This window comes from Leuciscus leuciscus, assembly GCF_965113295.1.
Source record: "Leuciscus leuciscus genome assembly, chromosome: 7".
NCBI lineage: Eukaryota > Metazoa > Chordata > Actinopteri > Cypriniformes > Leuciscidae > Leuciscus > Leuciscus leuciscus.
In genome coordinates this window covers 16,379,657-16,402,832 of record NC_138731.1, presented here as the reverse complement: position 1 = coordinate 16,402,832, position 23,176 = coordinate 16,379,657, and the positions used below count along the sequence as shown (strand labels likewise).

The following is a 23,176-nucleotide window of genomic DNA, read 5'->3' as shown; positions in this document are numbered from 1 at the left end:
GATTTCTGACATTACATTTGGTATGAAAATCATTTTCATGCTTTAAAATGATCAAATGAAAACATTTTGGCTGGTGTTGGTACATGGCATCCGTCAACATTCTGAAGGTGATCTTATTAAAGCTCCCCACTGGAGAGCATTGCAGCTTCTCTGCTTGAAGATAATGAGGTTAGTCTAGAACTGAGAGTATTGCACATACTGTACTGCAGATTTGTATATAACTGTATATTACAGTTAGGTTGAGCTGCAGACAGCAGTTTACACTAGTTCTCATCAGATCTTTCCTCTGGATGTCAAACACATCTACATTGCTTCTTTCCTGAAATTCAAACGATCTGTGCAAAGCGTCCCACCAAACACACTTGGAAATGAACAGTCTGTTTGGGGTAACTTATTCTCTACAGTGTGATGGAATATTCCATGCTAAACTTTACAGGTGTAGAATAACAACTAGCAAAGGAAAGTGTCAACAAAATGAAGACTGCCTCAAAAGGATTTGAAGCTTGAAGGTAGATTGAACACTTGGACAAAATCAGTAATAAGCATATGATGGGCTATTCAGGGCGGTCGCCGGTCGCCAGCCAGTTGACAGAATGTTCTGGGCGTTATAATGCAGATAATAAGGCTGACAGCTTAAAAGAGCATTCAGTTATTGCTGTTTGAAACCACAATGGTGGCATGGTGAGTTGTATGTACATTTAACTTGTGACTTTTAGAGAGCTGTCTACTCTTCACAATAATTTATTCCCTTACCTGTCCAACACAAAAGAAGCAACTCGGTGTCTGCACAAAGAAGCGTCACTCAGGATTTCTCCGTCATCAGATATTTCCTCCTTGCTGTGATGTTTACCCTCGTTTTTAGTCCATTTCGATCTTTCTGTCTTCTGGATCCATACCTTTTCTGCTTCTTTGGCCATACGTGTACCAATTCGCTCGTTGTCTTCACTGGTAAAGTGTTTTGGCTATAATTCAGACTTTATATCTCGCAATTCGGACTTTATGACTCACAATTGCGACTTTATATCACGCAATTTCGACTTTATATCACGCAATTGTGACATTATAACACGCAATTCCGCGGTTACACGTTTTAATTCTGCTTTCTAGTTTCTAAATAACAAGCAAAATTTTTATATCAAGCAACAAGCGGTATTTTGAGGGATCTCCCACAAAATCTGAACATCACACTGATTTTAAATTTGGTCGTTACTTGTTGTGGGGTGAGCCAAGCTCCTGATTGGGTGGGCAGGGCCCACCCTGGCCCCCCTGTGGAATCGGGTCTGAGCTCTTTTTTGCCTACTATATAGCGGGGAAGAATGCGTTTTCGGATGCAGCCTCTTTCTCTGACGTTTAGAGAAACATCATGGTTCACAGCATTTAACATGGCGAAATACGTTGAGGGTAGGCTTGCTGTGATAGCCGTTATTCAGCCGCAACACCGGTAACATCACTTACACCTATTTAAGCGATTGTAAGCATTGCACTGTTTTGTTGTTGTTTTTTTCCGTTAAGAATAATAATGAACCCACGATTCAAGCAATTGGCACTCCCGAACTGGCACAAATTCAAAAGTGAAAGTAAAATGCGCACAGCCACACAGGCTTTCATAACGGTTCATGTCCACTGGCGTGGAGCGAGTGGAGCAGTGCGAGCGTTTTTCATTTCATTCCTATGGAAGCTCAACTTCCATAGGAATTAATTGAAAATGCTAGCTTCTTCTTCACACCGTTATCAATGTCCGTGCGGCTGTGTGCATTTTAAGAATTAATTCATTTTCAAATTAGCGATTAAAAAGCGAGGTAGTGATGGCAATTTTAAAACACTGCTTCGTGAAGCTTCAAAACCTTTACGAATCCTTTGTTCCGAATCAATGGTTCGGAGCGTGTATCAAACTGCCAACGTGATTTCAGAAAACGAGGCTTCATTACGTCATAACTGTTTCGAAACACTTCGAAATTTCAATGGTTCACCGCTGGGGAACGATGATCTCTGTCAGCCCATGAATCAATGAACAAGTGTCTGTGGGTTTTACCTGATCTCTGATCAGTTTTATACATTTGTAGATGTTTTAATTAGACATTAGTATTATTAAAATGAATAATGGTAGTTAATGGTCTCTTATTGGCCTGTTAGCTGCCATTCATAAAACAAACCGTGACAATTGATAAAAGAACATATAGACACTTGATAATCTTAAAAGATGATTAGATAATTGCATTTGAAAGATTTTACTTTAAAAAAAAATTGCAATAGATTTGTAAAAGGTGTTTTTATGCATGTTTGGCCCGGGTTTTTGCTGCATTTACATTGTTCTGACCACTAGGGGTCACCGTGGAGATGGGTGTTGGATTGTTTCGAAGCCTCGACACAATACGGCACATTTGCTTCGATCTGCCCACCACTAAAGCGAGGTGCAAAAGAGGGAAAAACTCTAACGTCCCCCACCCGGTATTACCGGTGTTGTCACACGCCGTTTAAACAGTGGGACAATTTTCACACTGTAACATCAGTCCACTGGAGGCAAGTTTGCATTTAAAACACTATTTATAGAAAATCTATATCTCACTGAAAAAAATGATTTGTTGAATTTAATAAAAAATGTTATGGTAAGTGCTTGCACACAATTGATTTAGCTACATTTAAACAAATGCATTAAGTTGAACTTAATCAATTTTAGTTCAACTTAATGCATTTGTTTAAATGTAGCTAAAATTAATTGTGTGCAACCACTTACCATACATTTTTTTATTAAATTCAACGAATCATTTTTTTCAGTGTAGCTATATCTTTAGCTTCATCTCAAGTGAGTATACACCATTCAGAACATTCTTTGCAAAAACACAATTTATTCTTTCTATTTTATTTTATTAATTTTTTCTATTTCTATTTTATTTATTACAAAGGTGCGGTCAGTATCAGAAGTAAACTGTCGCACCAAGGAAAATACATTAATTATGTTTCTTTTATTGTTTCACAGGTACACAGTGCTTCCGTGTGTCCTTTGCTGCCAGCACAGATATCCCCTATAGGTCTTCTAGTAACACCTGAGAATGAGAATGATTTATTGTATAGGCCTACTTCCATTCTGGTGTGATGTATGGAAAAAATATTTCCAAATACTCATTTAAGTCATTTCCAGCTTCTGGAATCAAATAGCCTAACTGAAAACATAAGGCAGCTGAAATGACATCCTTTTTTGCAGATTAATGAAAAAAGTTCCGATAACAGGAACAGAACCAGGAGCTTCAAAGAGTCTTCAAAGAGTATAGCTGGCAGCTGGTTGGCTGTCATAAAAGTTATATGAAACATCTCACGAAGTCTCATTCAAGTAGACCGATAATGCCAGAAAAAAAAAAAAAACGCATTTGACATTTTATAACACTTGATCATAATACCAAAATCAAGTGTGTAAAGTCAAGTGTGAAAGTTGGCACACTTTTTAAAACTAAAAGTCTTCACACATTTCAAATGTACAAGCTGTTAATATGAGTTTTATGAGGTGTTTTGTTTTCGCTTGCATCATATGCTCCTCTGGACAGTGCATTACACATATCTGTAATGAAACCCTGTGATTAGTTTGGCTGGGTTTTTTTTTTTTACGTTTTTACACTGTTTAATGGAAACTCACTCTGACAGAAAGAAACCTGTGGAGAACAGGCTTGCTCATGCTGGTTGCACGGCAAGCAGAAGCCGAAAATAGCTGCAGTCACAAGGGGGTCAGAGCAAAACCATCTTACGACAGAGTAGCCTGACCGCAATGCAACTTCAGCCAGATTTAGGGCTTTTACCTCTGTTATACATGTAGTCAGGACAAAGACGGGTTTAGTGTCACACAGTCTGGGACAGCGTTCCCAGCTGCCCCTGCATAGCGCATGCTAGCTTTTAATCAATTTTAATAGCCCCTAAGAAGGGTCAGGCAAAAAGAAGCAGTAAATAAAGCCAGCTAGAGAGGCCAGAGCAGGGCAACACTCAAAGTGGCAAGTATTTCATAAGCGTGCCAAACACCTCACTGGGTTTTATTTGTAGACTCAAGCTTTCTCCTACTGAGATCTCATGGCTGCAATAATCAAACGGAACATTTGGGAAATTAACTGGGTCGATCAAGCCTTTCCATGACATACGACTCACATTCATTCTGCAACGGCCTGGCTTAATTTTCATGTTGGTCCATCTGGAACGACGAACGATCCAAGATAACGTCCTGTTCTGAAGCACAAACTCAGTTAGTGGGTCTCATAAGAAGCAAGAGGAAAACTTCCACGCATATTACAGTATAAAGGCTATGTTCAGAATAGCATACTACTCATATTAATTCTGCACTATAGTATTTGAGATGGCCTACATTTGTCTAAATACTGTAAGCATTAAACTATGGAAAAAAATATGAGATGGGAGAACAAGGGGGGCTTTTGCATTCGCTCGCAAACCTTTTGTGTTCTTTGTGAGTGAATGCAGTTATTTGGGGGAACACAATTTATTGGGGAAAACAAAAGTTTTGTGAGCGAACAAGTTTTGAAATATATTTTCTCATATTGTTTTCCACCACTTTGTCCCTTTAAGGGCTCCGCAGTATACACACTACGCATAATACAGTATCCCACAATGCATTGTGCAATGATCTTCAATTTCTAGTGTGATGACCTGTAAGTAATAGCAATTGTGATTTTTAACATTCCTTTTTATGATTTCATTCAAATTCCAAAAGTTATATATTTTGGTCACATTTTATTTGAATGTGTCCTTGATGCAGAGTAATTAAATAACTGAATAATAGCATTTAACAAAATGTAGGCTGCTTAAAATAGGTTTAGGTTTGGTTTAGTGTTAGTTGTTTGCAATTAATTATTATTACACTGAAAAAGATCAATAATTCATGGCACCATGTTTTTCCATTAATTAAACTCATGAAAATAAAACCAATATCAATTTAAATTTTATAAGTTTAACTTTTTTTAAGTCAGTTTAATATCATTTGATTATACTTAAGTTTTAAAGCTTTTGATAGTGTATAGTACTGCAAATACATGTAATGAGTAACAAGGACAAAAGTTTAAGTTAATTAAATATGCATAATTATTTTCCCCAAGATGATTACTGGATGCCTCTCACATATCACATCACGAGATGAGACAATAAAGAATAATATTATCTGTAACATTTAATGCCTTGTTTCACTAACTATGTTTAAAACAAAGTAGGCACTAGGCAGTATGCAAGCTAACACTAAACAGTCCTAAACATTGCCTCTCTCTCAAAGAAATGAAATATAAAATGCATCCAAGCAGCAATTTCTTTCCCCGTTGCTTGCCTTTTATTTCTTTTGCAGTAATGTGTTAGTGGATTGTGCAGCTTGTGTTGTGGTATCTTGGCCTTGGCATTAATCTCCAGGCCTGACAAACAACAAATCAGACTTGGTGTAAAGAACATCCCTCTATCCAATCCCAAACGCTCTGTTCCTGTGTGGATAACTCAGACATGCAGACCAGACAGTCATCCGAACCGCATGCATCAGCACGAGCACAGCAGGAGGAAAACACCAGCGTACAAACAAACACAAAAATACTCGCAATGAATCATTCCAGATTTTTAAAACTGTTTATTCAGCGAGCTAAAATAGCCTAACACCTACATGGACCGGTCCCAGCGGATTAGGGGAAATACTTTGGGCTTTTTAGCCATTTGACATGATATATCCACCAGATTTGTCAGCAGATGTTAAACATTACGCAAGTCACCTCAATAAATAATAAAGATTACAGTGAGGTATTTCACATGGACAGAGTGAAGATCCTTTAACATGAAGGATCAACCTTTCAAGACATGCATTAAAGTGGCGGTAAGGAAAAGTGGCAGATAGAACGGAGCACAATATGCTGAGAGTCGGCTGATTTATGGCAGGAAAACAAGGAGAAGAACAATGACTTGTGGAGGCTCATGGGTGAGCTGGCGGCACTGAAGTAGATGTAACTCTGCTGGTCAGCGTCGAGGGCCAGAGTCAAGCAGATCTTTTGCTTCATTGATCTTGGCTGCCAAATACGGGGATCCACCTGCAGGAGAAGCAGCAGGTTTATTTCAGCAGGTTCATGAGTTGTCTCCTCTTCCTCTTATTCTTTAAAGCTGTAAAATGCGCATATCCCCCTAGTGACGACCCATCCCAATTTCTGCATCTCTTTTGTGCCACGGGGCACCCCAATACCTCTCTTTCCAATAACTTCCTGTCCCACACACATTTGTACCTTATTTATCCCTAAAAGTGAGCACATAAGTACCTAGAATAGATGGAAGTACTTTTTGAAAGGGTACCACCCCAGCGAGAGATTTTGTTCCTTTTTTCTTAAAGTCCCCCTGTGGGGAAAATCAAGTGTTTAATGTTGTTTATATGTCTATGTGGTGTTTTTAATATGCTTTAAGACAAACCATGTGCAAATTCACAATTCAACACCATGGCTGAGTATTTTCTCCTTAAAACTGCAGCGAACCAAAGACAGTCTCAAAAACGCGGTTTGAAATCGCTGGTGTTTCTGACGTCACAAACTACCTTGTAACCAATCTAAGTAGCCAGACTAATCTATTACAGACTAATTAGCCTGTTTGATATGATATAGAATATCCATTTATTGAACTAAATTTAAACACTCACAGCACACAGAGAATTTAATTCAACAAAAAAAAAAAAAAAATGTATTTGATCGTATTACTCTCTAAATGCATGTCATTCCAAATAGTAATAACAAAATTGCATACACTATAATGTTCAAAAGTTTGGGGTCAGTAAGATTTTTTTAAATTTTTATAAAAGAAGTCTCTTATGCTCACAAGGCTACATTATGGGGGGGGGGGGGGTGAAGGTAAAAACAGCAATATTGTGAAATATTATTAATTTAAAGGGATAGTTCACCCAAAATTCTGTCATCATTTAATCACCTCAAGTAAAACATTAAAATACTATGGAAACTATGGTCAATGGTGCCCCAAAACTATTTGGTTATAAACATTCTTGAAAATATCTTCTTTTGTGTTCAGCAGAAGACAGAAATTCATACATGTTTGAAATTACTTGAGGGTGAGTAAATAATGACAGAATTAAACATTTTGGGTGATCTAGCCCTTTAAAATAACTGTTTTCTGTTTTAATACATTATAAAATGCAGTTTATTCCTGTGAAGGTAAATCTGTATTTTCAGCATCATTACTCCAGTCTTCAGTGATACATGATCCCTCAAAAATGTAACATGTCCATGCTGAATAAAAGTATCAATTTCTTACAAATAAAACAAAATCTACTAACCCAACTTTTGAACAGTAGAGTATATAACACCCACTTTTGCAATCCAATCAATTCAGGATGGATAAAATTAGGTACCACCCTACATTTTCTTTCTCATTTAATATCCCGTTTCACTCAGAAATGTCATTACAGAAATCAAATGGGTCGCAAACAGTGTTTTACATTGACTTTAAAGTCACTTTGAAACTAAATGGAGCAGCATAATTAATTTGCTACCCCGAGTCCACAGGCACAATTCTATCTTAGTTTCTGCAGCCATGGTACAGCTCTACATCCACAAGCTTTGTAGAAAAGAAATCTCTATGCCTCCAATCACTGACTTTCAGCCCACGTCCAGGGTGTATGATGAGAGCGTGTGGCTGCGAGGGGGGAAATGTGCTATTGCTGGCAGCGTGTGATGAGGCACACCTGGTGCCTGCTGCGCCCCATCATGCGGCTGTAAATTTCCATTGCATCTTTTCTTAGTAAACCACGTTCCACGAGTGCGTGTGAACACAGTCCCAAAGTCAATGCAGATTTTACCTGATGACAGCTAGACCCTGCCATAGAGAACCAGCCATTTCCCCCTCGCTGCACAATGGGCACGTTCACAACCCCTTATGCACATTAATTTAGCTCTCGCTTACTTTGTAACGTTTAGTTTATGTTTAATATATATATAAATAGTTGTTATAACATACAATTAAAACATTTAGTACTATTGTTTGTGTATAATCTTAAGTGCTACTACATTTTGGTATAAGTATAGATGATCTACTAATACAAAATAATTGATTAATTGAGATGTTTGATAAACCTTGACGTGGGTTTTATTATTTAAATATTTTGGCTACTGAGCCATGGACAATCATCATCATTGTAAACAATCCAGATTTGCTATAGTTTAGCTTATTTACAAGTTAAAGGTGCAGTAAGCGATTTCTGAGAAACGCTGTTGAAAGTGGATCAGACCGAGCATCACAACACACTTGTAGCCAATCAGCAGTAGGGGGTGTGTCCACTCATGATGGGGGAGGAGAGAGAGAGAGCAAGAGGGAGATTTGAAGAAAGACTGTAGAAAGAGAGATGGCTGAGAGACATTACAAAAGAGAAAAGCTCAAAGGAATATCACTAGAAAATGAAGGGATATTACCAGGCAAGAGCTTCAGGATCCACGTTAATATTAGAAAAGCTTTCCAGCGCTAGAAAGATCTAATTTGGATGCAGAGGTTGTGTTGTTTCTGCTCCATATGTGAGTAACATTGGTAAGCTGTTGTTGTAATTGTATCTATAATAACAGGACGGTTATGAGTGTCATTGTCTGGATCTGCTGTGCTGCTAGCGACTAACAACCAACTCTCGATTATATACACTCTTGTGTACTGTATGTTCAATTTGTTCGTGATCTTCGCTTTATTTTTTCACAAATAATTATTTTGCTTCGCTTCAGCTATGATAAAGAGACATCCACTCTTGCATTGTGTGTTCGTGCCTTTTGGGGGCGGAGCAATGAAGGGAGGGGTGTGTTTGTTTGGGTTGATTTCAATCATATTTCTCAGAAATCACTTATTGCACCTTTAAGTGAATTAATATTCTATATAACCCTTCTGGCACAGATTATTACAGCATCAAGAATTAATGTTTTATAACAATAATGATTCTATTCAAATACATTCTTGTCATGTGGCCAATTTTGACAGCTTAAATTGCAAATTGACTGTTGTATAGGGAGTCATGGATCCAAGGTCACTGGAGGGGTCACCCATGAACTGGAGAATTAATGCTGAATGACTGATAGGCAAAATAATGATAATAATGATCATCTCATCATAAGGTGACAGACAGTGGCCTGTCTAACATAACAGATTGATGTTCTTAAATGAGAAAATATCGACAATATATTGGTTTAAACTTTTGTAAAGCTCGCTAGTTAAGCTGTGTGAGAAAAAAAAAAATAGCGAGAGAACGAAATCGGAGAAATAAACGACAACTTTGTGTACATCCTGTGAGACCATCAATCAGAGTAAGTCATAGTTGTCACAGTGCTGTTCAATGGATGTCATCAAAACACACCTAGACGACAAATTTAAAGTAAAAAAAAAATACAGAATACAAAAAAAAAAGATCATATTTTATTAAATAATGTCTAAGTCATAGTTGTGCTTGTTAAAAATATATTGTACAACAGAAATAAATGCACAAGATTCTAAGAAAATAATGTCAACACACACACACACACACACACACACACACACACACACACACACACAAAAACAGCTTGAACCTACAAAAGTCTTTTAATTCATTATTTTAATTTATTTTTCCCATTCGATTCCCATTTTTCCCATGTTTTCGTGAGACTCAGGAAACAGCACTGTGACAACAATGACCTTTCTCTGGCTGAAGGACCGAATTGGAAATGTCAGAAGCGAAGACCAGGAGACATGGATGTATCTTCATCAAGTCTCACTAAGAAAGCTGAACACTGCATTTTAGGGGGCAGTCCTTACAAGTAAAGACAAAGCACTTAGGTGACGACCTTAAACAAAGCATGCAAATGAAGTATTCGGGTATAGGAACCCAACCCAGCTTCTAGGGTGTCACCAGTCCTAATCCAATCAGCAGAAATATTCAACGAATGGGACAGGGGCTCCAAGAGCCAATAAAGACAAAAGGTGAGAGTCCCAGTAATCTGATTTACAATAAAGAGAACAGGAACTGGCAGAAAACTTTTGTTGGAAACGTTGCTTACCAGAATCATTTATCTGATTTCATCATCTTTACCCTAAAATGCTAAATACAAAGTACTGTACTTCACTATAGTTTTTCATTTAATGTTATGTCAAGATGTAGGATCACCAGATCATAAACAGATTCTTACATTTGTAATCCCACAACTCACAGGATTTACATAAAGCCGCCCTTCTCCAAGATCCTGAAAGCATCCATTGTGTTCTCAAAAACACACACACACACACACACACACACACACACACACACACACACACACACACACACACACACGACTATCATGATAAGCAACAATAACAAATGGGCAAACACACAGGAGAGTGAACGGGTAGCAGAGAGCAGGGCCTGAGGAGGTTGCTAATCTGTCTGTGTCAGAGAGAAAGTGGAGCTGTGCGCTCAACAGTCTGCACTGATGCACTTAATTACACATTATTTTTTCTGCCAATATCGTTTCGCCTAGTACATTTCATATAGACTGTCAATAGAAGTATTTCACAAGAGAGACATTTTGCTATTATTTTTAGTGACTTGTAGTGAAAGTGTTAGACAAAATTGTTTTTATTCATTTCTGTTTCTAAAAAGTTGTCCATTTCAATCAATCAATTAAATCATCAAAACTATGATTCAACAATTTCTTTGCATCATCACTTGGCAGGGAATTTAAATATTTCATTAAAAATAGGGCTGTCGAACATTTCAGTAACATTTAATAAAAAAATAAACAATAAAATAAAATAAAAAAGTTGCAGTACAGGTATGTTTGGTAACCGCTGCTTTCAAACGCTCTCGTTCTTGTGTGTTTGAGCGCTGTCTGACAGTCAAAGGTTTCTATTTACAATGAGTTCTTACAAGCCTATCACAATCATATCTGTTGATCATGTGAACACAACTGCCTATCAGAGGTGCTAGTCAGAAAACTAGTCAGAATCCGCTCGACACCACTGAAAACGCACAAGGTTTTGTTTTGTTCAACGCAAGCCACACGCTCACAAATCCTTTCAATTTGAACCCCAAAAATGTAAACGATGTAAATAAGAGATTCACTGTGTAATTAAGACAGCTTTTTTTATTATAAAGGGAATTTTTGCGAGAGAGCAGAATTCAGCGAGCTTGTGCTTAAGAGATTGACAGCTTCTTTGTATTACCCATTCACAATCTCAATACAAGTTTAGTTTTCCATGCTGCTAAGTACACTGTAAAGTTTCTGGATTGACAACCAAATTTAGGTTGAAATGATGGTTCCTCTTATTAAGCATTACATAAATATTTAGATGAATTCAATAAGATATAATTTTGCTCTTTACAAGCCAGCCAGAACAAAGAACAAAACACACAAGTCACATCTCAGCATCTTTACAGATGGAACACAATAACCTAAAAAGCTCTGGAAAAACAAGATTGCTTTTCCTTTTTAAGTTTGCTTCCACTTTTATACAGTTAGATGAGTTAAGGCATGTATGACGGTTTCTCAATGTCCCCATTTGCTCATAGCTAGCAAACTAATGAAAGCCAATTCAACAATCATTCCATGCCATTACCCTGACCGCTCAAAGTTAATCATCTCATTACGACCTAAAGAGCGGATACCGGAGCGAATAACGTCGATCCTCGCGTCACTGTGAAGACTTGCCGTAGGGGCTTAAGCTCACAAAAGGGCTACATGCAAGATGAACACAGAAATATAGAAAAGCGCTCAATCTCAGTTGGGTTACAGACTCTTTTCTGACTTGAATTGTGTGTGCTGTCAAGGTGAGATGTGAATGTATAGATCCATATTGATAACTCACCAGTCTGAGTTCCTCAGAAACCAATAATACAAAGTTCCTGACTGAAAATGTCTATTGAATTAGTAACAGTAGATGAGTGGAAGAAGGGAATAACACACGTTAACAATTCAAGGCAATTCAAATAATAAAAAAAATGACAAAGTATAACACCAGTAAAAGGCTATTATTAACAGCAAATGTGTTGTAAAAACAGAAAATAACAGCACCTTTCAGCCTGTGTCCATCATGCAAACATGAAATATCTATCATACAGTAGTAGACCTTGACAGGTTTTTGCATTCCACTGAGCTGTTTTTCTATGAAAACATGTGCTTGATGGACGTGTGTTTGGCTGTTGCTCTCACGTCTTCTGCAGCGTCTCGCATATGAAACGGCATTCTAAAGCACTATTCGGACGGGATTAACTTTACAAGGGTAGATGGAGTGATGTAATTTTACCACAGGACGTCTGTAATATTAATGGCCAATTCGCACGGGATAAGATATCTCAGTAAAACTAGCAGAAGAGGGAGGGGTAACTCGGTTTGCGCACCGCCGTCACCACCCTGTCGTCATGTGCTTATTACGTTGCTTCCTGATATCACGTGCGCAAACACATATAACCTATATTTATATATAAATAAAACAGTTATGTCCGGTCGAACAATGTATTAATTAACTTCAGATTGGATTGTAATAGGCACTTACCTACCGCTAAAAGATGTTTCATGCTTCTAACAAGTGCTTTCGATCTTCTTTCTGATCTGAATAGTGTGTGGAAAACACTTGAGTAGAGGTCGACCGATTCATCGGTTTTGCCGATTAATCGGCACCGATAGTTGATTGGTGGAACTATCGTTATCGGCAAAAATACATACCGATAGTTTTTCCTGGTTGCGTCCGTTGCTGGAGCGGCTGAGAAGCGCGCGCTGTCATTCATTACACAGTAAGAGAGAGCTGAGAAGGGTCTGCTGGCATCATGCAGTTCAAGAGCGGCCTCTAGAGGTGTAATAAAAACTATCGCTGATGCCTCGTGTTGTTTATTTCGACACGTGATGCTGCGTGCTGCACTGAGAGCACACGCTGCGTGGAGAGCGCTGACATTAGATGCGCGTTTAAAGCACCGACAGCTAAAAGGTAGCCTATGTATGTATACAGTACATGTTGTCATATCATTATAAAGTGATTAATTTGTTGACTAAATGCTGCATTAGTAGAGAAAGAACAGCACAACAGTATGTTTGTTTGCCTTCGAGGCTGAGAGGACGCTAACATTAGTAGTACCTCAAGCGGTTAAAACACTGACAAAAATAAACGTAAGTCCGACCCGAATGTTTAATGTCACAATTGTTACCTCTATTTGCATTCGTTTATATACAGCTGGTCACTTTTATGCATTTAATATTCAGAGAAGTTGCATATTTAAAGCTAGAGACGTAAGATAGCAAACTGATATGTTCATACAGCCGACAGAAACATATAAACAAATCAGAAAAGCATTAGATTTCGGTTATTTTTTCGTCATCACTTTAATACATGTTTTGTTATTTTGATTAGATAATCATCAAGTGTTTATAAAATAGAAGCAAAAGTGTGAGACTATACATTTAATATTTATGTCATTTCAATGCTCTGGCATTGTAGATATTTAAGCATGACTGTTTGGATTTATATGAAATGATAACACTTACAATAAAATTCCATATGTAACATTAACTAAGGTTAATAACTTCTGTATAAGGATTGTTCATTATTTGTTAATTAACATGTACTAATACATTTTTAAATTAAGGTTTTTATTTGTTAACCATAGTTAATGCGAAACTAATCAAACTAACATGAATGATCAAGGTGCAATTGTATTGCTCAAATATTATACCGATCAAATTTTGTTACTTTTTTATTCATTAAGTTGGCTTGAAAAATAACAGTTTAATAGTTACATTTTGAATGTAACTGGTTTTATTTGTTATTTAGAGTATTACTTTTCGTTTCAGTTTGAATGAATGTCTTTTATTGACTTCAATATTTATTCATATTATATATTTATTTCATTTAGCATGTTTTCATGGTTCAATACAGTTTTATTATTTTTATAATAAAGTTCAGCACTGTTTTACTTGGAGTGTTATGTTTGTTTTTATCCAGTATCAATTTTAAAAACTATCGGTTGATTAATCGGTTATCGGCAAGTATGGCCCAACCTAGCTATCGTTATCGGTAAAATCCACTATCGGTCGACCTCTACACTTGAGTTTTGCCACAGACTCGTCCCAGCGTCTAGAACGCAACTGAATGTTTTTGACTGAATCCATACTTGAAAAACCGCGGGAAACTACTTTTAAACACGAAATGACGAAATATATACGTACATATTTACAGTGGGTCTATTCGCACGGGATTAGTATTACCTGAGGTCATTTTTCCGACCCTTTTTACTGAAGGTAAAAGTCGGCGTAATCTTTACTGACATTGTCCGTAATGATTACTGAGATGGCACATTCGGACGGGACTAAAATCACTGAGAAGCTCTGGTAATTATTACTTTACCCCACCTCTCCATGTTAAACTAGTCCCGTCCGAATAGGGCTTAACACCACGCCGCTCAAGTAAAAAAAAAAGTTTAACTCGCGTCGAATAACGTTGCCTTTTTTCCGCTCCACATCTTGTTTTTTCAGTGCAATAATGCATTCTGTGTGAACAGCTGGGGTTAGTTCACCCAAAAATGAAAATTATCCCATAATTTAGTTTTTTTTTTATGTTGTGTAAATTACCCCTTAGTACGTTTTATTCCAGCTTTCTGTTTCAATAAGAAACACATAAATGCCAAAAGAAAGCAAACTGCATTCATCAAGCCATTTCATGGGGTCTTTAATCCACCAGCCCCCTCCACTAGTGGAACAAACAAAAATGGGCTCTTGTACACCATTATTATCAGCACTGTAGTAAAGGCTTTTTTAGCAGTGCTGAAGGATGGGACAAATCTGCCACACTTTCTCTGCTGGATGTCCTCTCTACAGTCAGAGGCCTTATCGCTCCACTACAGATAGCATCACAGACACCATCGCTTATTTCCCTGAGAGTATTAGTGGTCTAGAGGAGCAAACAAGGGCTGACACACACACATACATTATATACAGTATATATATACAGCATCTCTGAGCGCTGTGAGAAACGGACTTGAAAGAGGAAAAACCAGAGAAAGGAAAGGTGAGGCCATTAACCTTGAACAGAAAAACAGGGCGAGTACAGTGACCAAGGAAAAAGAAAGACTCCTGCTCACCGTGTTTATTAGGTGAGACCCTGTGCTTAAAAAGACCACTTGAAAAAAAGCAATTCGCTAGACAGTGATTTATAACCTGTGTCGCACAGATCAGAGTGAACAAATTCTTATCAGATCTAAATACGTTAGTACCTGGTCCATTATCACTACTATGTGATACGCAGAATATTCAAAATGTATTATTTTGTTGTTATTTTGCTTGTGATATACAATACACAATGTTTTTTAATGTTTTTGAGAGAAGAATTTTATGCTCGCCATGGCTATATTATGTAATCAAAAATAAAGTAAAAACAATAATAATGTGAAATATTTTTACAATTTCAAAATAACTTTTTTATTGTAATATTATATTTTTCAAAATGCAATTTGTTGCGCTGATCAAAACTGAATTGTCAGCTCCAGTCTTCAGTGTCACATGATCCTTCAGAAATCATTCTAATATGCTGATTTATTGCTAAAGAAATATAATCATGTAACATTATCAGTAACATTATCATCAATGTTGAAAACAGCTGCCTAATATTTTTGTGGAAACGTTTTTTTTTTCCAGGATTCTTTAAATAAATTCAAAAGAACGGCATTTATTTGAAACAGATTTTTTTTGTAACTACGTAAATGTCTTTAATATCACTTGTGATTCATTTAATGCATCTTTGCTGAATAAAAATATACCAAAAAAAACCTTTGGATAAAAACATCTGCTAAACATCTGCTTATTCAACCATTAAGTTTGTTAAAGAATGTGTCATTAGTTTTACTTTCCTCTCTCGCCACATGAGAGCATCAAGATGTATTAATAGCGTCTCTGATTTGAACTTCAGCTGCAACAATATTTTACATTCTACATTTACATCACATTATATAGTTGGTAAAACTGATTCATTGCAATGAATAAGATAAAACTATTAGCTGAATAAATTTAAAACTGATTTGAATTGATTAAAAATGTATTATTAATTTGCGCCATCATTCAAAAATGTCTCTGCATGACATTTGCAAGATTTTATTAAAAATATATGTCACTATGTATTATTATTTATGGGTGAATAGGAATGCAAATGATTCAATATCATTCTTCTTTTAGTGAAGGAAAGATTATAAAACGTGCCTTGATTATTTTTCAATTAAATGATTTCGAATCTACCGCACTTGTGTGAGGGTTTTGCCTGATTATGTCCTGCTTTGTGTGGTTCTGGCTTAAATTACAGCAAGTCAGCATTGCAGGGATGTGAGCCCTCTTTAAAAAGTGTGTTATGACAAATGCTGTTGAAATCAATAATGTAATCAACACCCGTCTCAGCCACTGTCTGCTCAGACAATACCTACAGCTGCATGTGGAGAACCGAACCAGAGGATTATTGATTTAAACGCTACCATCCCAACATGTCATCGTGAACTACTGACCTTTATCCGGATGATTTAGGACCATGATCCTTCTGTGGGATTCCCGTACCTTTGCCTTAGTGCTGGTTGGACTGCGCAAAACAAGAAAACAGAACATTTAGAGAAGGAACACACCGCCATCTAGTGGTCACAGAGGGAACTGCTGTATGAATCTAATTACAGGCCTCCAGATTGATTTTTTTGCACAAATCATCAACATGTGTGGCCTGTCTTCATCACTGCACACATCAACTGGAAAGACTCAATCTGTACATTCCCTGAAATTCCCCAATTTAGTGGGCAAAAAAAGCAAAACAACTGAAAAATAAATAAATAAGGTATGGTCTAAGTGTGGGGACATTTCTTAACTCGACAAATGGAAAAAGAAAAGCATTTGACAAAATGACACAAAAAACCTGGCAATTTTTTTAATTCAATTTAAAATGTAGATCTAAAATGATTTATTTACTATTTTATTGTTTTATTTAACTATATTTTAAAACATGAATTAAATAAACAGTTTTAAACATGACTGTATTATTCAATTTTAAAATGATTTATTAACTTGATATTTTAACTAAATTTTAAAACATGAATTAAATGGGGGGAAAAATTATGCTTGAATAATATTTTATAAAATGATAAAGAAAAATCAGATATACATATTAGATATGATTAATTAATATGGACAAATCTAGTATTTATTTCAATGAATTGATCAATTAAGACTATATGATGTTCTAATGAAATATTTTGTTTTTCTAGTAGTGCTAGATACTAATAAGACTTACTTAAAACAATTCTGACACATTCAAGCACATTTAAATAAATAAATATAATGTACCTCTTCAGTCAGTGGTAGTAAAGTAATAATTAATGACTTTTTTACAACAAAAATGAAACATTACTGAACTTACTTAAGTTGGACTATAACACTATTTTCTTCTAGAAACAAACTTTGTTGCATTATTTTCCTGTTATCTCTGTAAAGCTGCTTTGAAACATTCTGTATTGTAAAAAGCGCTATATAAATAAAGGTGACTTGACTTGACTATAGTAATGTTTCTTTTTAATAAAGGATTCAAATTTCTGTATTTATTAAATTGATTAAATCTTTTAATCTATATGAAGCACTGAGTTATGGTGTGAGGTCAGGTGGTTTTAGGTTATTTGGCTTCACACTGTATCCTTACTGAAAGATGAATACATTTCTTTCCAGCCTACAGCTTTCATGGTTTGGATCTGAGTCACAGCTAAACAGCCAGAAGTGATGATTAAAAGATACATTAATGCTTACACACAAGTGTTCAGTCCTACCAACCCTCCTCTCAAGTCTCAAATCATATGCAGGAGTGGGCGTCTGAGAGGGGCCTGAGCAACTGATTAAAACACTGTGAGGAGTGGAGGCTTCCAGAATGTGATGACGAATCTGTCAGGCAGAAATGTGTGGCAGTCGAGAGACTAAACTGTGACCTCAAACCCATTTAAAGTCAGAACAGCAATGAACATAAGGATGATCAAAGAAAACATGAGCATGACTAGGTAAAAAAAAAATAAAAAAATAAACCTGTAGGAACAGGCTACATATATTTGATCAAAAATACAGTAGAAACTATAATATTGTGAAATATTACAATTTCAAAATAACTATTTTTTGATATTCATTTAAAAATGCAGTTTGTTCCTTTGAAAGGAGGAATATATATATATTTTTTTTTTTTTTTTTTTTTTTTATTGAATAAATAAATCGTAATTTATTCCTGTGATGTCAAAGCAGAATTTTTTGCATCATTACTCCAATCTTCAGTCACACGATCCTGTAGAAATCATTTTAATATGCTGATTTGCTGCTCAAGGAACGTTTCCTATCATAAATCAATGTTGTGCTGCTTAATATTTTGGTTGTTTTTAGAATTCTTTGATCAATAGAAAGAGCGTTTATTTAAAATAGAAATCTTTCGAAACATTTTAAATGTCTTTGCTGTCACTTTTAATCAATTTAATGCATCCAAAAAAAAAGACCTGAAACTTTTGAACAGTAGTATATGGATTATTTTTAGGTGAACTATACCTTTAATAAGCACAAATGACCCAACAAGTCAGCTGAATTTATGATGGGCGTAGAAAGATCAAAGTATATCAGTGCAAATAGTATAACATCACTGGGGTCAGTTATTTCAGCTGTGAGTGACAGACACCAAAGTAAGCTGAAGACGGATGAGAAGAGAATAATAAAAACTATTAACCCGAATCGGTACAGTTTTATGAGCCTGAACGCGGTTGACCGAATTAATATTGTCACGTCCAAGAAATATTGGACACAGTCTGGTTCAGTTCTATGAAAACATTAGTCCAGTTTGACTGACAACACAAAGAAATGATGCAAGCTACGCCACACAGGATGTGATGCTTGCATGGTGTGAGTCACACCTGGTCTGGGACCATGTGAACTTCTGTTGAAGTATGGGAAATTTTTAGAGAAATATACCTCCGAGGATGAGGAGGGTGGTCCACCGAAAAGCAGATTATAAATTAAAAAGAGACACAGCTGAGAATTTTTCCCATTAAACGTTATAGGATCAAAGCTGTGACGACAGGAGATGACGACCGACTTCAAACCAAAAGAATTGCCCCCAGAGTTAACCGCAAGCTCTTCTGGGAAGTTTAGTGATGCAGTGTGTGTGTGTGTATATACTGTAAAACACCTTTGTTTTCTTCCATGACAACTCATAATGAGAGAATTCAGCAAGAGGAATTGCAGTGAATTAGGGCTTTGTTTAGCCCACAATTACCTGATCCCGAGAATAAGGCTGGCTTCCCGTCTGGTCATCTTCTGCTCAAATCCACCTTTGTAATATGCAGAAAATGACTAGGAAAGAAAAGAAAATGTTGAAAGCAATGGTCCAGATTCAAAGTTAAGCCCCATCAACAGCATATCTGTGGTGTATTGTTGATTACTAGGAGAAAAAAGGTGTTTTCCTCAGTTTTAAACTCTTAGAATTGAAATAGACAAGGGCAGGCAGTTAACATACATACGGTATTCAAAGTGTCACAATACTTCAACCTTACTGACATGAAACTTGGATGATAGAATCACTTGTAAAGTTATACCCAATCTTTCAATTTGGTTGTCGTGATACACACAATGAGACACGATGGAGGGATCTGTAGAGCACAGACATTACGTCGGTAATCCGTAATCAGAATTTCATTCACCCAGAAAAGTGGTCCCAGCTGAAAATGATTTCACCAACTATACAGATCAAGTTATAAACAGGGTTTAACTGAATAACTCATCTAAGTGCTTTAACAAAAATATAAGAGTCAAGATTAATTTCTGTAGTAATCAACATTATGCCTCAAATGCTGTGAATAGTATAGTACTCAACCCATGACGATCCTTTAATCACAACACGAGATGACTTATGTGCACAATAATGTATAATCATTCTCAATATTGATGGCAACCAGGTTGTTTTGGCTCAGCTAAAAGCCTCATGATCAGCACTTTCACCATATTATGTGAAAATGGAGATTTTAGGGATTTGAGAAGATTGACCCCATAATTATCCAAATTCCAAAACTAAAGGTGCGTTCACGCCAGAATTACCGTAATTACTGACTAGAAAAGCGCTCGCGTCCTCGTTGAACTCCTAGTTTCAATTCGCTAATTTTCTGAGAGTCCCGACTTATACCGCCTGATCGCTGCAACATCTACAGGAAACACTCAAAATGGCAGCGGCTTCAGACGTAAAATGCAGTCATTTCATTATATTTTTGATATCACTATTGTTAATGTCTTATAATATTTCATCAATAATGTAAGAGTAATCTGAAAATATACAAAAGATTTTTACTGTTGATAGCACTGAATGTACCACAAAATCAACATTAAAATATATGTTTATTAACCCTCTGGGGACCAAAAACGCGCCCGCGCGTTTTGCTCGTTTTTTTTTTTAGCAATGAAAAATAAACACAAAATGCTCTGTTAATTTTGATCTTTCATTTTCGTGTAATACATCAATCGATCCTGTTCAGTTTCTATTTTTTTTCTGTATACTCACAATACAAATAAAGTGTTTTGCTTTTTGACAAATAAAGAAAAACTAACATGATGCTATTTCTGCCTTCTCTCTGTCAGTAAACTCCCATTTGAAACGCGTTCGAAAATGATCTATAACTCCGCGAAAATTCAGTCAACCAGGCAAACAGACCCACGGGCATAAAGCTTGAGATCGCAGCTTTTAAATGAAGTAATTTATATAAAAAACAAATATTATCAGCTTCTGTAATCTGTATAAAAAGAGAGCGACTCCAGTCGAGCTCATTAGGAGCCATTCAAAAGTAATTTGACCACGCCCCGGAGAGCGCGTGCTATTCAAACGCAAATTCTGAGAACCATTTCAGTCTGTGAAACGCCCCCACATCAGCTGTAAACAAAGAGGCATAATATAGCCTACCTTATGGAGAAAATTTTCCGTGCTGATATGAGGAGCAGATCCCGCTGAGGAGTGAGGTAGGCTAAGTTATCCTTTCTCAAGTGTTAATGTGGAATAACGTTATGGAATAACGTTGTAGGCTTATGTAAACAAAAAGATGAATCGCGTTTCTATAATATGAATAGCGTTTCTGTGAGATGAATGAAGGGTACATATTTGTAAAGACTGTTTAGCCTAAATATGAATCGCGCGTCTGTGTGTGAAAGAATAAACTGCTTTTACAGTTACAGTTACTGCGTTACAGTCAGGCGAAGTATGAAAGACAACATTTTGTTGACTAGATTTGGGTACAGTTTTTACTGTAGAATATACTGTCACATCAAATAAGCTTTTCTGCTCATATATATAAAATACTATTTTGTCAAAAATAAAGTCATAGACTAAGATGTTCCAATGTTGGCTATATTCAAACTAATGAATACATATGATAAAATGTAGGCCTATAATCTTTTTTTTTTTTTTTTACAAAGAAAGAGTACTTTTTTTGCAGAAATATTGCTGAAATTGTAATTATTGTTGTAATTGTAACCTTTTTAATAAAATAGCAAAACATATTTACAAGATAGATGTAAGCAAAATCTTAAATGGTCAATATAAGTCTTCTTCTAAATATATAGGCTATTTTGTCCTTGCATTGTGGCTCAGTCAGTGTCACACCTGAATGAATGGCTAATTATGCAGAGTCATTATGCAGAGTGGGTGGGACTGGGTAATCTAAGGTGTAAACTACTCCTCCCCCTCGCATATTGGCTTTCCAAGCAAAACCTGTTTTACACCATTTAAATCAATGTATTTTTTTTTTGTGAACGATAAAGCAAGACTATTTTCACATAATTTTGAAGCTAGAACTCCAAGAGAAAACATCCATTAGTCAAAAGTCTTGTGGGCACATATTTTGTATGAGTTTTGTGGTCTTATTTCAGCAACTTTCATTTTTATTTTTTTAAATAACCACGCATAAACATTATTCTCTTAAAAATACAAACATCTACATACATGTTGCTCGCATATTATGGTAGGCCTGTTTGTGCTATATAGAGTGAATTTACACCTTTGCCATTAACATGTTTATAAATAACTGAAAAAAGCACAAATGTCAGAGCATGTCAGAACATCTCAAGGGCCCCAAAAACAGCTTGGTCCCCAGAGGGTTAACAAGGCATTTGCATCACTTGCTATATTGTGGTTTTGTCAACCGATTCCTCAAATGACACAATACACAGATTAATTTGTGTTGTCATAGAACTATGCATAATTCAGAGTCCAAGGACGTGAAAACGTCTGAGAAGAACATCCCAGGATGTCATCTAATAATTACAGTAATTATGACAAAGCGTGAACGCATCACACGGCCCAAATTTGAGTGTTAAGATCATGATCATGAAGTTTCATGTGTTTGGAGGAGGTTTAGGCTGTATTCTTCATTCAAATTCAAGATGTTGTTACAGTAAAGAATGAGAATGTTTCTGTTTCCATTTTCTTCATAGATTTTTCACTTTGGGACTTTCACACTTGAAATATTTAACCCTGCCTCATTCTAAACCCAGTGAATGGAATCCTGGGTTATCCTGCTTCACGTTTCACAACGCTCATAACTTACCCGGGGTTAACAATTAATCTGCGGTATTCTTAAGACGTTTCACACTTTACATTCCTAAACACTGGGTTACGTTCTTATTTGCATATTTGCGGTGTCAATGTCATTGACTGGACGAACGCCGCACACAATCTTTGCCATAAAGTCTTTAGCATTGCGCGTCCGTATGTTATTATTACATTTTATATATGTATATAAACTAAGCTATCAAGTTTTTCCTGAATAGACTTTTTGGACAATAAAAGTGAAAAATAACTTCTTCACTCCAACTGGCACGTTTTCCATCGCCATTTGCCATTTTTCCCCTCAAAAGCTGACTGACTATCCAAAGCATGTGAATATGTGCCACACGATTGGCTGTCTGTTGCTAAGCATCTAGTAATAACATACTAATACCACATTGTTTCAAGCTGCACAAGTTTGGCACCGCAATGAGGGGTTAAAAGTGGGGTTTAGCACGACGATAACCTGAGGTTAAGCACAGTGTGAAAAGCCATTTTCAGTATTTTCAGCACAAACTTAAAATTTAAAGGAGCATTTCACCTGAAAATTCTTTAAATTAAATAATACATTATTTTTCTCAACATCATTCAAAACCCATATGTTGTTGTCTATTAATTGAAA

At 36.3% G+C, this 23,176-nt stretch overlaps 1 protein-coding gene across 3 annotated transcripts in view; it reads right to left on the bottom strand.

Moving 5' to 3' along the window:
- Positions 1-5,581: 5,581 nt before the first annotated feature.
- Positions 5,582-23,176, bottom strand: part of dnajc15 (DnaJ (Hsp40) homolog, subfamily C, member 15) — a 25,752-nt gene continuing 8,157 nt past the window's right edge. For 2 of the 3 annotated variants that reach the window (XM_082175085.1, XM_082175084.1), the window contains exons 5-7: positions 19,246-19,322; positions 16,475-16,545; positions 5,582-6,047 (exon numbers count right to left, since the gene is read on the bottom strand). In XM_082175085.1, coding sequence (XP_082031211.1) covers positions 5,977-6,047; positions 16,475-16,545; positions 19,246-19,322 — 219 coding nt within the window. In that variant the 3' untranslated portion in view covers positions 5,582-5,976. Of the gene's footprint in view, positions 6,048-11,805; positions 11,857-16,474; positions 16,546-19,245; positions 19,323-23,176 lie in introns of all 3 variants that reach the window. The other variant, XM_082175086.1, reaches the window with a different exon arrangement.